The sequence below is a fragment of the Alligator mississippiensis genome, chromosome 2 (genome assembly GCF_030867095.1).
Source record: "Alligator mississippiensis isolate rAllMis1 chromosome 2, rAllMis1, whole genome shotgun sequence".
NCBI classification, from domain to species: Eukaryota; Metazoa; Chordata; order Crocodylia; family Alligatoridae; genus Alligator; species Alligator mississippiensis.
In genome coordinates, this window is record NC_081825.1 from 272,650,157 (window position 1) to 272,668,194 (window position 18,038).

General features: G+C 44.9%; 1 protein-coding gene across 9 annotated transcripts in view; it reads right to left on the reverse strand.

Moving 5' to 3' along the window:
* The window catches only part of FOXN3 (forkhead box N3), a 324,200-nt gene that overhangs the window by 194,782 nt on the left and 111,380 nt on the right, over positions 1-18,038 (reverse strand). For 6 of the 9 annotated variants that reach the window (XM_019481681.2, XM_019481679.2, XM_019481683.2 and 3 more), the window contains exon 2: positions 9,973-10,529. In XM_019481681.2, coding sequence (XP_019337226.1) covers positions 9,973-10,515 — 543 coding nt within the window. In that variant the 5' untranslated portion in view covers positions 10,516-10,529. Of the gene's footprint in view, positions 1-9,972; positions 10,530-12,659; positions 13,047-13,397; positions 13,599-13,991; positions 14,257-18,038 lie in introns of those variants that run through there. The other 3 variants (XM_019481680.2, XM_059723159.1, XM_059723160.1) reach the window with 3 other exon arrangements.

Below are 18,038 nucleotides of genomic sequence, written 5' to 3' on the forward strand. Positions count from 1 at the left end.
GCGCAGGCCTAGCAAGCACACCAGTCCCAATAGACTATCTAAGAAACTGCAGATCACACCTTAGAATAAGGTCCAAGGCTATGCATTATGAATCTAAATATTGGAGCAGATTACTTCACGTGATCTGAGCCAAAGGACCAAGAATACAAAAAAAAGGTCCAGCACCACCAAGTAGCCTCTCTTAATATATTTACCAAATAAAATTAAACCCTGCTGTAACTCAGGCACAGCTCTGTGAACTGAAACAGATCTGTGCTCATTTACCTCAGGATTCAGTCTGTCCCCACACCTCTGCCTGCAATACCCATTTTAAAAAGGTATAATATTTGCTTGATCAAGGTCAGTTGATTACTTGTAATAGCAGATAAGATAAAAGAACAAACTTTCATCTTACCTACATAGCAAAATGGAATCTGAGTCACATTTATGGTAAAGGATTTCAAGTATCCTCATTTCCCAGACTACTGACAAGTTTTGAGCAGTCTTACCCCATAAATGTCATGTACTATGTCAGCAATCTACATCCCACTGAGCCATTTTATCCAGCAAGCAAATTTTGGCAGGTGGTCAAGCAGCAGGGAGATGCTGCACCTGTAGTGTTGACAGTGACCGTGGCTGTGGTGGTGGTGCCTCCCCATAAGGTGACCCTCCACCTCCAAAACATTGTCAACCCCTGTACTAGATGCCCGAAATAAAACACAGAAGAGTGGCATGAACAGGTCCCTTTAAAAACAAGCTAGCAGTTCCCAAACTAGACCTTTCAACTCCCAAAAAAATTGCAGCACTTATGAATGAAGTTGCAAGTCCAACAAAAATTCAGCTGTCTCAATTAATCTTGTTCCTGTCAGACAAAAGATAGGGAGGCGAGATGACACCTACTGGGGTGTAAAGACAAAGCCTCTTGTCCTGGGATCCTACAAATCCTAAAATGTGCTAACACTCATTGCTCCCCCCCCCCCCCCCCCCCCCCCATGGCCCAAATGCTGTGTAGTTAACTAAGGCTGGGCTCATGCAAATTAACTACCATTAAAATTCCAGGGGCAAGCCCATCAGGTTGTGTACTCTCCCTGATCACCTACTGGCAGAGGAGCAGCAATGCTCCTTGGAAGGGCTGTGTGTGTGTAAAGGGCTGTGCGAGGCTCCTCTTTTGTCTGGGGTTTTAACTGAAATGAGTCAGGACTACCTCAGAGGAGACATCTGTTTATACCCGGGTGGGCAAAATACAGCCTGTAGACCAAACCCAACCCACCAAGGCATTTTGTCCAGCCTGCAGCAGGTCCCTTGGCCCCACTAGCCCAAGGACAGAAGGCAGCCCAGGCCCTGGGGTGCACAGCGGGTCTGGGGCAATGCAGTGGCCAGACTCCATTTTCCAGCAACCCCAGAGGTGGCTCCTTCCGGCTGCTGCTGCCAGACCTGGCCCCGCTGCTTAGGCACCCTGGCCCATCCACCCCACACCAACTACCTAGAGCAGGACCTGTGCGAGCAGGGCAGGCAACCACACAGATGGGATAGGGCTACAGGTAGACAGGGAGCAGGACAGGCAGGCAGAGTCAGAGCTGAGATCACTGGGCCGTACCCAGAGCAAAGCCGCGATCCGCTGCCTACACATCCCTAGGGCAGGCACTGGTTCCACAGGCAGTGGTGTGCGGGGAGTGGACCGTGGCTCTTCTCTGGCTCCCTACTGTCACTGCCCCGTGATCCCAGCCCTGGTTTCACCTGCGTACCTGTCCTGATCCCAGACAGGACTGCCCAGCCAGGTGAAGGGGCCCACTGAGGGAAATTTGATGAGCTGTTGCAGAAGTTAATCTCCTGGCTCTGATCACAACTGCTTTCTCTGATCACAACCTCCACTTAGCCTCCTGGAAACTGAACTGATACTTGGTTTTGACTTCAGTTATTTTTTGGAAACCCCCTGACTCAAATCCTACTGTGAACCACTAGGCCTCACTGCCTACACCTCTGTCAACCCTGACAGCAAACTAAGTTCAAAAGACTCCTTACCAAGTAATCAAAGCCTAGTAATACAATCTTCCTGCTCTGTTTCAACAACCATCTGATGCTTCCGTTTCCTTTTTTTATTTACAGAATAAGAAAATCTAAGAGGTAATTATTCTGTAATTAAAATTAAATTCTTGAATAAAGCCTCAAGGAATTTAAGTGTCAAACACAAAGAGAGAAAAAGATTTCCCTGAAACAAACGAGCCCAGTTAATCCTTAAATGCTCGGTCATGAACTGGTGGTGCATTCACTGTAGTGAGGCTTAAGTGCTCAGAGGCATCTCTATAGAAGTTTCATTGCAATTCACCATGGCTAAGCATTTGTTAATAGATGCTCAAAGTATTTGTGCACATAACTTCCACCTCCAATGATAACCCAAACTGCCTGTGCAGCCTGCTGTGCTCAAACTTAAGCACCCGCCCCCCAATATTTAATTACAAACAAAATATGAAATACATCTGCAGTTTGTTCATTGCAACTCAAGGAATTAGGAAGAAATATAGGTGGTGAATGAGAAAACAAAGAGGGCTTCACAATAAAGCTGGTTAATCGATTTTACAGGCACCCTTATTTAACAAGCCATTTCAGGAACATCATTTTAGAAGACTCACAGCACAGCCTCTCCCACAGCTTTCTCTGCTGCCAGGACTAAGACCTATGCATAAAGGGGCTTGCCATGTGTTAAGAATTATGTGCAACGGTATAAGAAAAAAATACAGGTTTTTTTTTCTTATTAATGCTTTGTGCACATCTCACTGGCCCCAGTCAAGCAGTTAAGAAAGAACCTAACTTTAAGCATTCAGTTAGTCTCACAGAGCACTTACATATGTGCAGGGAGCCTGCTCCACTGTGCTGGAAATCTAGCATGTCAGAGCAGACTCGATTAATCAAGTCTGTGGGAGCATGTAAATTGATAAATTATGGCAGCTTCACACGTCACGTGTATCAGCGGCGTAGAGCACCTCCATGATGAGAAAACGGTGGCAGTGAACATGTGTTAGTTCGAAGTGCAATGTGCATTAGTTCAAAGTTCACCGCCACCATTTTCTCAGCATGGTTACTCTGCGCTGCTGATACATGTGATACACAGGCACTTTTAAATTAGCACTAAATTAAAAGCACCCAGCACCATGTTAGAAATGCATGTAAAAATGCCCACTGGTTTCAAAGGGGTCTAACTTTCAGCTGAGTTAGACATGTACCTTGCCAAAAAGGAGATCCTCGTGACAGCATGAGGAATAAGCAGATTTTACAAAGAAAGGCAGGCACTTGAAAGCAAAACAAATTTAGCCCCAATTCAGCCACAGAGAAATCTAATGCTCTTGGACAGTGTATTATTATTGGTCATATCACGTGCTTGTAGCATTTTAAAAGTCAGGACATCACAACTTACCACAGCCTAATTTGTTCTTGGGTCCATGACCTTGTCAAATAGAAGGGCAAGAGGATATAGATGTCATGAATGCAAGCTTAAAGGAATAGAGTGAATAGTTCTAGCATTTTATTATTAGTGAAGTCCTGGAAGCTTGAAACATTCACTTTAACGGACAGAATAATCACCAAATGAAACATCTTATCTTGGACTTAAACTACTCCCACATCCTGCAGGATTTTTAAATCCAGACTGGATATCTTCCTAAGAGATGTGCTCTAATCCAGGAATGTTCAGCCTGCCTGACAGTGGTAGTAACACTGCCAAATTTCTGGACCTATGGGAAGCCCCAAGCTCTGCACCCAATAGAGTCAGGCAGGGGTGGCACCAGGCCCCAATCTGGGTGGAGAAGGCCAGGAGGGGGCAGCATAAGGCTCCTGGGGACCAATCCTAGAATGTGAGGCAGGAGAGCTTAGATCAGGGGTAGGCAATGTTTTTGGCCGGAGTCCTGAAAAAACCACAATGTCTACCTTGGACGATGCCGGAGTGCCAACACATGGAGTAGCTGTTTGCAGCCTCCCAGCTGTAGCTGGCCCATGGTCCCAGTCCACTTGCAGCAGGGCTTGCAGCCTGCCAGCCACCTGCTGAGGGCAGCCTGGGCTCCATGGCTGGCAGCAGCTGCTTAGAGCCCAGGCTGGCAGTGGTATGCCGAGCAAAATGGCCTTGCGTGCCATGCTCGGCACACATGCCGGGGGTTGCTTCCCCCTGGCTTAGATTATCCCAGTGCACTTGGGAAGGGGAAAGCACCAGGCCTGCAGGGACCAATCCTATTGTGAGGGGGCAGTGCCGGGCTCCCAGTACTCAAGTCAGGGAAGCAGCAGTGCAGTGCCCTGGGGCCCAATACTGACACATGGCGGCCAACTGGCCCATGGACTGGCCAGCCCCACTCATCTGGCTCACAAAGCCAAAAGGCTGAGCACCACTGCTCTAGCTCAGCCAAAAATAATGGGCTCAACACAGGAATTAGTTAAATTCAACAGTCACTTTTATTCTGGTCAGGCTAGATGATAATCATCTATTAAGGGCAGGAGACTGTCACCATCAGTAGAGTATCAAGGATCTTCACCACAGCAGAAATTCTTCACAAGTAATGCCAGAAATGCCACTGTTGGCAAGTGGTACTTGTGTATATGCAAAGTGGCTTAAAAGTAATGAATGAGGAACAGACTTTTTCCTTCTACTCTGGGTAACATCTTATCCCTATTGTGGTGGCATTTTATGTATCAAATATCAAGTAAAGAATCCTCTCCCTTAACATACAAATCAACTGTCTCTTAACAATGGGACCCCCACTTTGATTCTCACCGTGCAAAGAAGGTGGCACAAAGCACCTGGTCCCAGCAATCTGTCTGCATTAGTGCAAACCACTACAACAGCTCAGCATTAGTGACAGGGGAAAGATCTGTCTCAACAGTGCCTACGCCAGACACTTATTAGACAAGATGTAACCAAAGCAGTGAAAATGGGGGCAAGCATTTTGAACAAGAGCAACTTTGGGGCAGCTCATCTCAGGGCTGAGCACTGTCATGTACTGAAGGAGAATCTCAGTTTAATGTTTATAACTTGTTATGGGAATATGCCTTTGAATAAACTCTACAGCAGATGGGCATGACATTTGCTTGTCCTGATGTGTAGGCCTGCTCCTCCTCTCCCCACATGACCTCTCAGTATCAGCCAAGGGCGAGGTACAGACATTACACTTTTACCAGTATACGTGAACAGAAAACAGAACAGAACAGAAGTTCGGCACACAGACCGGTTTAAAAATGGCAGAATCCAGTCTAAGATTTGTCCCCCCAAAGAACGAATGTTTAATCTGTTTGCTACTAATTTAAACTAAACTACACTGCTTACAGACAGCTGCGTAATTTAAATCAATTCTGCCTCAGGCTTTCTAAATGCCTGTACCTAGCTAAAAAGTAAACACCCAGGGCTCTTGAATTTGAAGACATCTTCTGGCACTGCAAACATCAAACATCCTCTCCCCACCTCAGGTTTACCATGCACTTCCCCATTCTCACACAGCCAATCTACAGAGGAGACCTGCTGCTAGGATGAGCACTCAAGGAAGCAGAAGAGATAGAAAGGAGGACATATCAGTAGCAGAGTGGAGTACAGGCACGATTGGTTTGATGATCAACATCACTGGGATTAGTGAGCAACTCCCATCACCTGAGACTGGAGGATTAAAAACAAAACCCCTAATGTAATAAACATATTTCCCATATACCTGTCAGCAATAACGAAGCAAGCTTGTGTTTGTAGTAAGCACACAGGAATCGCAAGCTCTGCAGCTAAGATTTTGTCTTGCCTTTTTTCAAAGTGCAAGTGCCTATGACCAGCATGGAAATCCCTGAAAAAATAGGGGTTACAGCAACAAAATGTTGACAGAAATGCTCCCTTAAGACGGCAGCCTAGTGGGCACAGTTATCATTACAGCAAACCTACCTAATGCATCTGAACTAGCTTAGCCCTCTCCCTGAAAGCAGAGGAGCTGCCACATCAGTAACTCTGTTGCTAAGGCAACAGCTTACTTTCCATATCAACTGCAAACTTGTTGCTATGGAGATGCATATACAAGAAAAATTCCTCTCTATAGCCAAGGACCAGATGGTGGGAAGTCATAAAAGTCATGGACTAGTGGGTTGTACTAAACGGGACATACACTAGAGGCCATTTAAATCTGTGTGTTCACAATGGGATTACTCTGACCACTGAATTCACAGGACTGGCAGCAGAAACTGAGCCAGGTAACTTCTGCACTTAGGACCATGTGACATGTTATATGCTGACCATTATTAAACTAAGCTCAAAAGAGGTTCTCTCCTATGAAGTACTCTGCATTTTCCCTCTGAGACACCTCACCTTCTCTCCAAATGGTCAGCATCCTAGAAAAAAATATCTTTTAATTCTGACTTGTATTGATCTAAAAAGCATTTATTAGTAAGATTAACAATGTGTCACACCATCAGCACACAGCTATCATGGAGTAACAGCAGTGTCTGAACAAGTCTTTGTACTATAGCAGATAAAGGTCCTTTCCCACCACTCAAAACCTGCATGCAATCATACCAAAACCTGCAAATGTGCATCCTTTCAAAGTTTCAGTGATGCAGCCTATAGATCCTTCTTCCTGTTATACAGGGCACATGGCATGAAAAGTAAATACAGGCTCCTATACACACACAAGCAGCTGTGGACAAATAAATACAACATATGTATTCCTAAAAACAAGCCACAGAATTGAAAGGTTCAGACAAACTGCTCCTGTTGGGTCCAGTTCACATGGTACTATTTTAAGCAGTCAAGTCTCCACAATAAAAAGGGATCACGGGAGCAGCCTGTACCTTGAACATATGAAGTTAGAGACAATCTGGAGGAGCTCTTGTCTAGGATATAACAGCAGTAAAAGTTACTGTGAAATCTGCCAAAAAATAAAATCATGTTGACCAGTTCTACTCATGGCAAGTTCCCCTCTGGAAAACAGGATTCTGACTGGACGAGGAGTAAGCTCCATACCAACACTTAGCAACCTGAGGCATTTGCAAGTTATAAAAGGTCTGATATGCACACACCTTCAAGTATCCCATTCTCATTCTATCCCTGAAATCCACGTGTTCTTTTGTTGCAGATATACATCATTATAACTACCTTTTAAGCAGGAATCTATATGGCTACTTGCCAAATGCTTAACCAATGGCACTATGCTAAATAACCTAAGAGCTAACAAAAAAGCTTAGAAAGAACACAAGACAGCAGTAACAGCCGTCAGACACCCACCCAGCTACAGAACTCAGTCAAGTTGTCAGCCAGGTGACACAATTAAGATGACCCTTTACTTTGTCCTTCCTTGCAACACCACATCTCTAGTCACATCAATATAAAAAGTGACAGAGGCCAAGACTTTGCAAGCTAATATTCCAAAAGGATTCAAGAGAAGAATTAACTGCTCCACAGAACATTTTTTTTTTTTTAAAGAAAAACAGTTATTGAGAGACTGTATAAACATAAACATTGGAAATATGGCCATGAGAGAAAAAGCTTCTAGCTGTTCACAATGTGTCAACACACATCAACTAGCAAATGCCTGCAATTCCCCAAGCTGATTAAAAAAAACCCACCATACACTCTGCATGTTTTGGAGCCTGCCTTGTTAACATTTCAGGATGTGCCATTTGCTAAACTAAACTACTTTTACACACACAAATACAAACTCAAACACAGAAAGTGCTTCACCACAAACTAAAAAGCATTGTCCTGGGTCATAACAACACTTAAGGGGAGTTTTCAGATTCTAAAACAAGGATTTCTTCTGTAATTAATGATTTGCATTTTAAACAGTCTTTGCAAGACAGTCAAAGACCTGTTTTAAGACACTCCACCCAACTCTGAAACTCCTTATATGGAAAGGTTAACAGGTAAAGCCTACTGTTTACCGCATTTACAATTAAGTGACAAAGCAGTTCAGTCAGAAGTTGTAATTAATGAGTGCCAAGTCTGCAGGTCCCAAGCTGCCAAATCCCTTGCCCTAGGGTAGAGGAGAGAAACCCAGAAGGGTACTTGCGTAACCTTACTCAGCATACATTTTAAAATGGACAGTGGAATCTCCATAACATTACTATTCATTATCAGCAGGGCAGCTAGCATTTTTAAGAGCTCAGAGACCAGAAAGGAGCAAGACAGAGCTATGTAGCTCCTAGATATCTCAGTTTCTCAAAAGATCAAAATCTAGTTGCCAAAATTTATGAATCAAGACAACTGAACAACACCACATACCTTACTACATATGGAACTGCCCTCTATGATCACAAGCACTGAAATGTAGGCAACTATAGTGTCAGGCATCGTGCAAGAGGAACCTCAGCTTCTCTATTTTCAAATGATGATTACTTCTGGGACAAGACAAGCAATTACCATGAAGACAGACATACATAAAAGAAAGCTCCTTTTGGCAAGGAAGTAATTATTAAAATCATCAACTTATAAACAGATGAACAGAATGGGGAAAAAGCAACAATGGAAGAGTTAAGCACAACTCATCAATTCCAATACATTTTGCATCTAAATCTATTTCGTTAGACATTCTATGGTCTGTGATATGATTTACAGGTTATAACATGTGTGGCACTTCCTCTGTTTTATAACTATCTGAATGTGAAGTTCCAACCCCAATTTATTAAGTGAAATAATGCAGTTCAGAAACAGTGTTAACCTTAGGTATACATTGTGATTGTGCCTAGCTACAAACGGTAGATTATACCCCAGCTGAAAGTCAGACTGAGAATAAAATCCACAAAAGTTAGATAGGGAGCTACCAGCTCCTGCAAAACATAACTTATTCTATTTTAGAGTTGTTGTGAATACTGTGAAAAAAGTTAACACACACCAGCAAGAGTCTAGTCTGTTGAGCTGCAATCACAGCATATAGAAAACCAAATGAGGAACAGAGCTAAATATATTTTCTTTGCTTCAGACAGAGAAGCGGGTGCACCTTCTAGATTTTCTATTAGCTTTATGTATATGAAAACACATTTAAGTGAAGTTATTTCACTGCTATTTATTGTGGCAACACAGAGTGATAGTAAACTGGAGAGACATCAGCCTGCCAATTCATACAGCAGCACCTTTGACAAGAGTTCAAACTTATTGCATTTGAAGGCTGTCGCCATTTGGAAATCAACAACTGCTCCCCATAATGGACAGATTTGTGCAATAAGTGATACCAGGAAATAGTAATGCCACCAGGATTCTGTTCATTTTCCTTTCCTGTCACCCTCACACACACCCCTTCAGATACAGCTGACGATTCAACAATGCAACCAAAGAATGTAACAATAGAGAAGACCTGGGAGCAAAAATTTGTTCTCCAAATCTCCACCACCTTGTGGAGGTCAGAGTCTGCATAGGCATAAAACAAGTACAGTTTAACTTCCAATAGTCATTTGCAGCTGCCAAACTGTATCTCCTTTCATAAAGGAGCCACTCCTGAACTGTCTACCTTCATCTAAAAGGCACAGTAAGTAAGAAAGTACCATCATTTCATCACCAAAAGTTAGAACTACTTCTAACCTCTTATAGAGTTTCATCAAATAACTCAAATGGGGGGAAGCAGGGGGAAGGAGAGTGAGGAAAGGGGAATAGATGGAATCTTACATAAAGCAAACCTCTCGCTATACATTTTTATAACCCAAAAACAGCATGCAACCTATTTATAATGATTACATTCATCTACTATAGCTGGAAACCATTAGCACAGCATGATAACTAAAAACAATATTTAACCACTATGCATGAAGACACCAGCTAAAAAGAAAAAAAAAACCAAAACAACAAAAACCAACCAACTAAAGTACTTTCTTACAGATGCCTAGATGATAATTTTAATAAAGTCATCCTAACACTGGTTTGTTTGGGTTTTTTTTCTGTAATGAACTGAAATTACTGGGCAGTAAAATGCAGTTTACAGTACAATCAGGAATACATGTTAGGATTAGCAGGCAGATTTTATTAAGAACAGGTAGGTCTGAATATTCCAAGCTTACCTGACTTCTGTCCTTGTCCACTTTCTTAAAACACTTATTTAGTGATAGATTATGTCTCACAGAGTTTTTCCATCCAGTAGGTGCATTTGCAAAATAGGGAAAGTGTTCTAGGATCCAGTTGTATATATCCTTTACAGGCAGTCTTTTGGTTGGCGAGTCCTCAATGGCCATAAATATGAGGCAGCTAAAGGAATAAGGAGGTTTGCAGTTTGGGTTCTGCTTGGCATCATAGGGCATGTCAGAGTGAGCAGGAGATGGTGGCGTGTCATCATCAATGTCCTGAACTGGGCTAACACTTCTTAAGACAGAGTCCCCAAAGCTTTTCAGCAAGTTCTTGCTTTCATGTAACCAGTTCAAGTTAGTTAGTTCTTCATCCTCCATGGCCGCTTTATCTAATCTTATGGCAGGCAAAGTAAGATCTAGGTCCTCCTCTTCAGGAAGTGCCTTTGATAAATCACTATCCTGATAACACTGACTCAGTCCGCTGGAAACACTAATTCCCGAGCCCTCTGGCTTCTTACTGGGAGGCATGACTGGACCCATTTAGACAGAAGCTCCTAGTAGATCCAAAGCAGGATGACAAGAAAAAAAAAAAAGGAAAAAAAAAGTTAGTTAGCAAGTCGGATACACTATAACAACATTTTGACAGCTTTTACCCAGCCAGTAATTTGGCCTTTCATGCCCTACATAAAAAAAAAAAAAAAAGACAGGGGCACAATTCACAATGCGAAGAAAAATCATTTAAGAGTCAGAAAAAGCAAAGAACATTTTAGTCAATGGGATGCTTCAATAATCCCAATATGTCCCATTCTGCATACTTCCTAAATTGGACACAGGTAACCCAAAACACAAATCTCTTTCAAGATAATATGAGAATCAAGTCATCATGAAACACTGCACTTGTATCATATTAATAAATATATAAACTTTAAAAAAAATAGGGAGCCTAAAGGCCAGTTGCTTCAGATTAAGTCCAGCTGCTTCAATTTTGAAGACAACACAACAGCACTATGATTAAATCACTCTGTCTGTGGTTGAAGGCACAGCCAGGCAAACAGTAAATTTAAGTATAGTCACAATTACCACCAATCTCCACAAGGTTTTTGAACAGAACTTTTTGAACGGAAATGGAAGGGTCCAGCAAGGGTCAAGATGAATGCCAAAAAAAAAACAAAAAACAGGAAACTTAAAAGTACACATAAACAGAGAGGATTCTAACATACATTGGAACATGGGAGAAATCAGGATGTAGGAGTCTTATAACACATATATTTAAAATCAGTGCCCTAAGACAGGGAGGAGCAGGCAGCACAATGGTAGATAGGACAGGAAGCAGAAAGCAAAACAGCAAACTGGGCAAGGAGCACAGAACAGGGAGCAGAAAGTAGAGCAGACTGGGGAGGGCAAAGGAACTGGAGTGGCACTTGGGTTAATTTTTGGTATACCTGCCAACACAATTGGCCCCCACACCTTTAGGAGAAGTTCAGTGACAGCACTGCTGAAGATACTTCACCAGGGGGCCCTACAGGAAATGAGAGATCAATAATATTCCAGAGGACTTGGAAAGATTAGAAGTTTGGTCAGATAAATAGTCTGTGTTATTTAAACAGGAGGGTTATAAACAACAGCTGAAGAGTAAAGCAATCTACAGAAAAGAAAGCAAGCAAGAAAGCAGGGAAGGAAGAAGGGAAAAACATTCAGTTTTCATACATATCAAAGCATTAGTCCGCAAGGGAAATAAAAACAAAATTAAAAAGTCCAGAAACTGAGGTACGCCACTTTCATGCAGTAAAATGTCTAGTATACAATAAAAACACTAACAAGATCCATGAATAGTCATTATTATATCCAGAAAAAAGACAAAGATCTGGAGGAGGGGGAAAAAAAAAAAAAAAATCACCAACGAAATGCTTAACCAATACAATTTACAATTCTTCCTTCCTAGAACAGTACTTCCTAGACACTTATCTGGAAGATAAACAGGAGTATTACTTCACATTGAAGTACTGGGCACTGTTTACCTCTGCTGCAAACTCAACTTTGGCTCCGAACAGAAGTTATGTCCCATGAGCTCTAAACAGGAAAATTATATCATGGCTGACAGTAACATAATTTAATTGAACTGTTGCTATGACAACATGCTGCTCTCTTTCCGTTTAATTTGCTTATTTGCCAGTATCCTCCCAAAGGGCCACATCATGCCATCCATTTCAGGCAGAATTCCTCGTCGACTTTAACAGGGACTGTTGCTTAAAAGGGTTGATGGCAAAATACAGTCCTGAGTGACTAAACACACTATTTTCCATGTTCTGTTCCAGTTTAAAACACAACTTGCTGGTGCCACCAAGACTCACTTTTCAGTAAGTTTAAGCAACTCCAATTTGTTTTACCTATGTGGGAAGAGCCACGGCTCATGTAACAGAATAGTAAGTTTCCCACACTTTACTTTTAAACTACCTTGCAGTCAGTTCACTGCAACAAATAATTGCTTAGCAGGGAAAGTTTGACCGAAAAGCACAGGAAGGCCCAAAAGAAGCCCTCCCAGACCTACAGCACTCTCCCCTCCCAGGGGTTACAGCAGAGAAGGAAGGTGTTAGGTCAAATGCTTTCACCGTAGCCATCAGCTAAAGTCACTGAAACCCTCAAATCCAGCTGGGGGCTAAAGGGTGTTGACAAAAGCTCAGCACCTGGCAGTGCGCAGGAAGCGAGCGGACCAGCCCAGGCCCAGGGTCCGGCAGAGTGCGGATGTGGAGGGTGCGAGCTGAGCATGACCTGGGTCGGTCCATTTCCCCTGGCAGCACCCCACATTTTGGGTCCGGGAAGTCTGCATTCAGAGGCCATACCCCTCACGCCCCTGCTCAACAGCCACTAGTGCCCCCGTCCTCCCTCCAGTCCCTACTGGCACCTAGTCTGCCCGCAGCCACCGCATGCGGGGGCTCAGCTCCCCTGAAGGACGCGCGGGTCCTTGTGCCGGGGCGGGCTCGGGGCCCTGGGGAAGAGGGGGCAGGGTTCACCCCTGCACCACAGCACAGCCCCCGCCCCGGACAGGCGACACCACGGAGCCTCCGCGCAGCAAACGTGCGTGCCCGGCCCGGCCCGGCCCGGCCCGCAGCTGCTCCCGACCGCGGCCGGGACGGGCACAAGCGCTGCTGAGGGGGGCCGGGGGGAGCGCCGCAACTCTTCCCGCGCCCGCACTGCGGCCGGGCCGGGCCGGGCCGGGCCGGGCGAGAGGAGCCCCGACCCTGGCCGCGCTCGGCTGCGGGGCACCGACAAGGCGCGGGGCGGCGGAGGCGGCGGGAGGCGCGCGGCCATTGGCGGAGCGGCCCGTCAATTCGCGCCGTTGCTAGGGAGCGGGGACACTGCTCTTCAGCCGAGCGCGGCCCGGGCCGTGCACTGCCCCCGCGGCTCCCCGCGCCCCCGCTCACCTGGCCCGGCACAACACAGCGCCACGGCCGCCCGCCGCTCCCGCAAACTTTCATCCGAGCTGGCCGGGCCCCGCGCCTCCCCGCGGGCCGGGCCGGGCCGCTGCCGCATGGGGGCCCGCCCGCCCGCCGCCCCCGCGCCTGGTGCAGCGCCGCGCTCCTGCCGGGCAGCGGGGGGCGGCGGCGCGGCGAGAAATTGTTTCCACTGCAAACAAAAAAAAAAGCGACACATGACCGGGGAGGGAGGGGAGAGCACGGGGGCGGCCCGGCCCAGCCCAGGCAGGGCGCAAGCAGGCGGGGGTAGGGCCGGGCCGGGCCGGGCGCGCGGCCCCGGGGAAGAGGCGCGCGACGCCCCCCGGGACGCTCTGGACGTGGCTCGGAGGTGTTCTGCCCCCGGCCCGGCCCGGCCCGCAGCGCGCGAGCAGGGAGCTGCGGGGAGGCCCTAAGTCTCCGCTCTTGAGAAGTCCCCGGGCACGTCCCTGCCCGGCCGGGCCCGGGGTGCTCGGCGCCTGCTCTCGGGCCCTGGGCTCCCCTTGGCCGGCGGCACTCGCTCCTGGGGACGCCTCCTGCCGCCCTGGGTCACCCGCCCGCACTAACCTGGGGCTGCAGCCCTCAGGCCAGAAAGGCGCGGGGCAGCAGACCAGTCTGAAGGTCACCAGATCAAGGAGGAAAAGGAAAAAAAAAAGAAAAAGCAGGAGGAGTAAACTTATCTACTCAGCCCAGGTTCCCCAGCCCAGGGGCAGTCTTTACTCCCCTGCACTGGGTGGGTGTGAAGTGACTTTAAATCAGCCTGGAAAAACTTTCATGCCAGGAGGACAGGTAGTGAGGAACATGGCCTCCGGTCCCCTCACAAGGGGAGGAGGGGAAAAAAGTCAAGAGACAGAGCACTGGTCTGGAAAGCTGTATCTAAAGCTTCAATCTTCTCACCATGAAAGCAGGAGCAGCTAGCTCAAGTGATTAAATTAAGCCAAATCTTGAGGTGTCAACGCATACAAAGGTGCTAATTTATCCAGGCCCAACCCATTTAAAGCCTTATAGGCTTAAAAATAGACCTGTGGCATTTTACACCACTTGAGAATGCTGCTTCCTGACGTGTTCTGGTTGCAGGGTACAAACCAGAAACAATCCCAGAGGAAGAAGGCTGCTTGCTCTTGCCAAACACACTTTATTAAGGCCTGGGCTAGGTAGAAATTAAGGACCTTTTTCTCCCAATTGAACTATCTTAACACAATTGATGTTAACTTGATTAAAAAATCTACTTAACACCAGTTGAGTTAACTCCTTTCAATTAATTTAACTCAATTTGAAAGACATCTTTTCTTTTTCCTAATCTAGATGAGTTGCAAGTAGGCAGCTCCATTTTATACTAACTGAAGGGTGTTTGTTGCTTCTTATGTTTTGTCTTTGTTTAAAAAAAAAAAAAAAAAAAGCACAGAAACAGCAGCCATTGCCTTTATAGGTGTTTTTCTCTGTAAAGTACAAAGCATTTTGTAAGGCTGGGTGAATATAGCTAGCCCCAATTTACAGATGAGGAAATCGAGGCAGAGGACTGAAGTGTCTTTAGTCAGACTTGTATCAGTACCAAAACTGGAAACAGAACCCAGCCCCTTGGCACCTAGTCCCATGCCCTGTGCCTTAGCAGTACTTCCTTTGTTTTATATTGAATTATACGACAGTGCAACATGTTGGTGTTTAGGGTTGCTAGGCTGCTGCTTCCACCAGAAGTTCTAGCAGACGACAGAAAAGCATCTGGCACTGCACACGCACATCTGCATGGCTCCACCACAGTGCCTGGGCCAGCAAGGAGAGAAGCACACCTTGGGAAGGCAGCAAGTGTTTAAGGAGCCATAGCAGCTGGCAGAAGTGGTCTCTCTAAACACCTCCTGCCAGGAGAAACAAGAGAATCAGTGCCCTTATGACAGAAAGAAGAGCTGTTGCCACCTCAGGACAGCACCAAAAGTACATGCAGTCACAGTTCTGCTGGCAAAACTCTGGCATGTATACCAGGCCTATTCACAAAACTTGGATTTTCTTTTCTTAATTCAATGAGTGTAATAGACTGTCTCAAGTTTAAAATGGGAAGTTTATTTCTCAATGATTAAGACATACAAATTAATTTAAAACAACATCACATTTTCCTTTCAATACAGGCCTGATCTGCACTGCAATTTTTTGCTGGCATAATAATGTCAGACAGGGTTATGTTTTATTGGGGGGCATTATTAGACTCATGTACAAACAGTTCTACAATCAAAAAGTGCCTTTGCTGCGATAGTTTATCTGAATGAAAGAAGCTTTACTGGCAAAACCACTGCTGTTGGTGTAAGTAGTGCCTACCATAGAAAGATCTGCTGTACAGCAAGGCTGCATGCAAGTTATACTGGCAGGCCTTTTCTACTATACCCCTTCCGCAAAAGCTAAACCTAAGTCAGCAAAACAGTTTAGCAAATCCTGCTAAAGTGAAAAGGGAAAGAGAAGTCTGGATCCTGCCTTCATATATTCCCAGTTCTCCTCACTGACCAGCACAGCCTTAGTTAAATGTGGTCACCATTATATTTACCATATTACTACCTATATAATGAGCCCTGGTAATGGCACCAGATGCTTTATCTTACTTAGTTTCAGGGTATCTGTGAAATTAATATTTTTAGACCAAAAAAAGAGTTCTGACTTCTTAGTTCTCCAAGTTGAGAAGGGGGGGGGGGGAAAAAGTTTCCTTCGTTCTCCCAAATTCCTATCATAACTTGCTAAGACCTTCCATTGCCAATAGGGTTGTTTCTCCTGTACTGGTATTTCAGTCTTGCATGTTTTCAGAAAGGCATACTGGCAGCTGAATTTAAGAATGAAAACAACACCCACTATATAGCAGAATACCATTGTTACCCACTCCTAGCTATGTCCTGCTTGTTTCTAGCACTGAAGCAGCAGACCTTAGTTTAGGCAGTTCTTATCTCATAGCCATTTAGTTTTAAACACAAACTGAATTACCAATTCACGGCCACACCCGCATATACTTACTACAAATAATTTGAAAGTTCTTTCAGGGAGACAACCAATGGCTCTTTATCAGCAGAGGAGACATTCACTACATTTGCCATCAGTTTCAAAAGTCAAATGTCTTTTCTGTCTATGTAGAACCCAGATTATATATGATTTTAATCTTGAAGAAAACCTTATGTATGCGTGTATCCTGGTGTTCATATGCGTAGCTCAGTTCTCTTCTGTTTAAAATTAGTTGTGACATTCCCTATTGACATCAACAGAAGCAGCAGTATCAAAAGTGTTTACACTTTTTTTAGAGGGGGGCGGGGGGAAAGGGTTGCAGGGAGAGGAATGTCCCACAAGTGAGCCCTAAGGATAACAATTAAAGGACTTGCTCAAGGAATTTTGGAATAAGTATATGGCAACCAGTCTGGCAGAGTGACTAGAGCATAGGCCACTGCTCTCTGTATAATCCTAGGGAAGTATCTTAGTTTCCCCATGCTTCAGTTTTCCCCCTTTGTAAGATAGGGATAACTGATTTGTGTGTTAGAGTTTTAACATGGGAATATGAAAGTTGTTCTGCATAGTATACACGGTATCAAACACTTATTAAACGAATTTCCAGTAACACGTTATAGCACCATAGTCACTTATGAAAGAATGTATATATTTTAATTCAATTTTCAGAAACACCAATCACTGTTTCAGTATCTTAATTTAATAAGGATTTCCAACCATCCTTCTCTTTTGCCTAATCTCTTACCCTCCCATAGAGACTGGAACACCTTCTGCAGGCCTCTGCTGTAAACTGAGCAAGGCAAAACCTCTTTACCCACCTGTAGTTCCATTGGAGAACAGTTTGTGGGGCTCGGTCTAAGCGTGCATTGATGAAAATAAAATAGTTCCCGAAAGGTTCGTGGGCAGTTTACCTATATATCCTTTTCAGGGAAGATGGCAGTCCGGACCTGGAAGCAGGCAACAGAGACCGCTCCCACACTGGTTCCCTATGACATTGTTTCATTTTATTGGATGAAAGTCGATGCCTGTATTGAATACTAGATATTTGCATAAGAGTTCTGTTGGAAGGGTGGCTGCCTGAAGAGAGAGAGGGAGCTTCAATAAAGCTGGGAGGAAACAGGAGAGAAGAAAATAATCATAGAGAGGACAGAACAGGGCGAAAGGAGCAGTCCAAGGGAGAACAGAGTGTAGTCCCAGGAAAGACAGAGGGAACTGCAGTGGCACAATAACAATTGTTTGCTTGGAGCTGAGCAGTTTGCTGTCCTGTTTGGGATCCCCCCAGCCCCCCTGCTTTGAACAAGGGAACAGCTGCCTCCTAGGAACTGACCAAAAAGGAGCTCTCCAAGGCAAGGGTGCTATGGATCTCCAGGGAAGCCAGCAACAAAAAAAAAAGACAGATCTCAGAGGTGTGTTTCCTTGTGAAGTCATGCTGGGGCTTCAGGAAGTCCTTCAGGAAAGGAAGACTGAATAAGGCTTCTTTTTGGGGAGATCAGAGGCAGAGCTTCCCATGAAAGGAGTGTGATCCTTGAAAGGAAATGTGCATTAGGGCAGAGCTTTATCAGAGCTATAAATCTTGCTAGTGGTTAGAAGAAACAAAATTCTGTTTCACAAACTACTATACAATGAAGTTTGTATAATAATTAT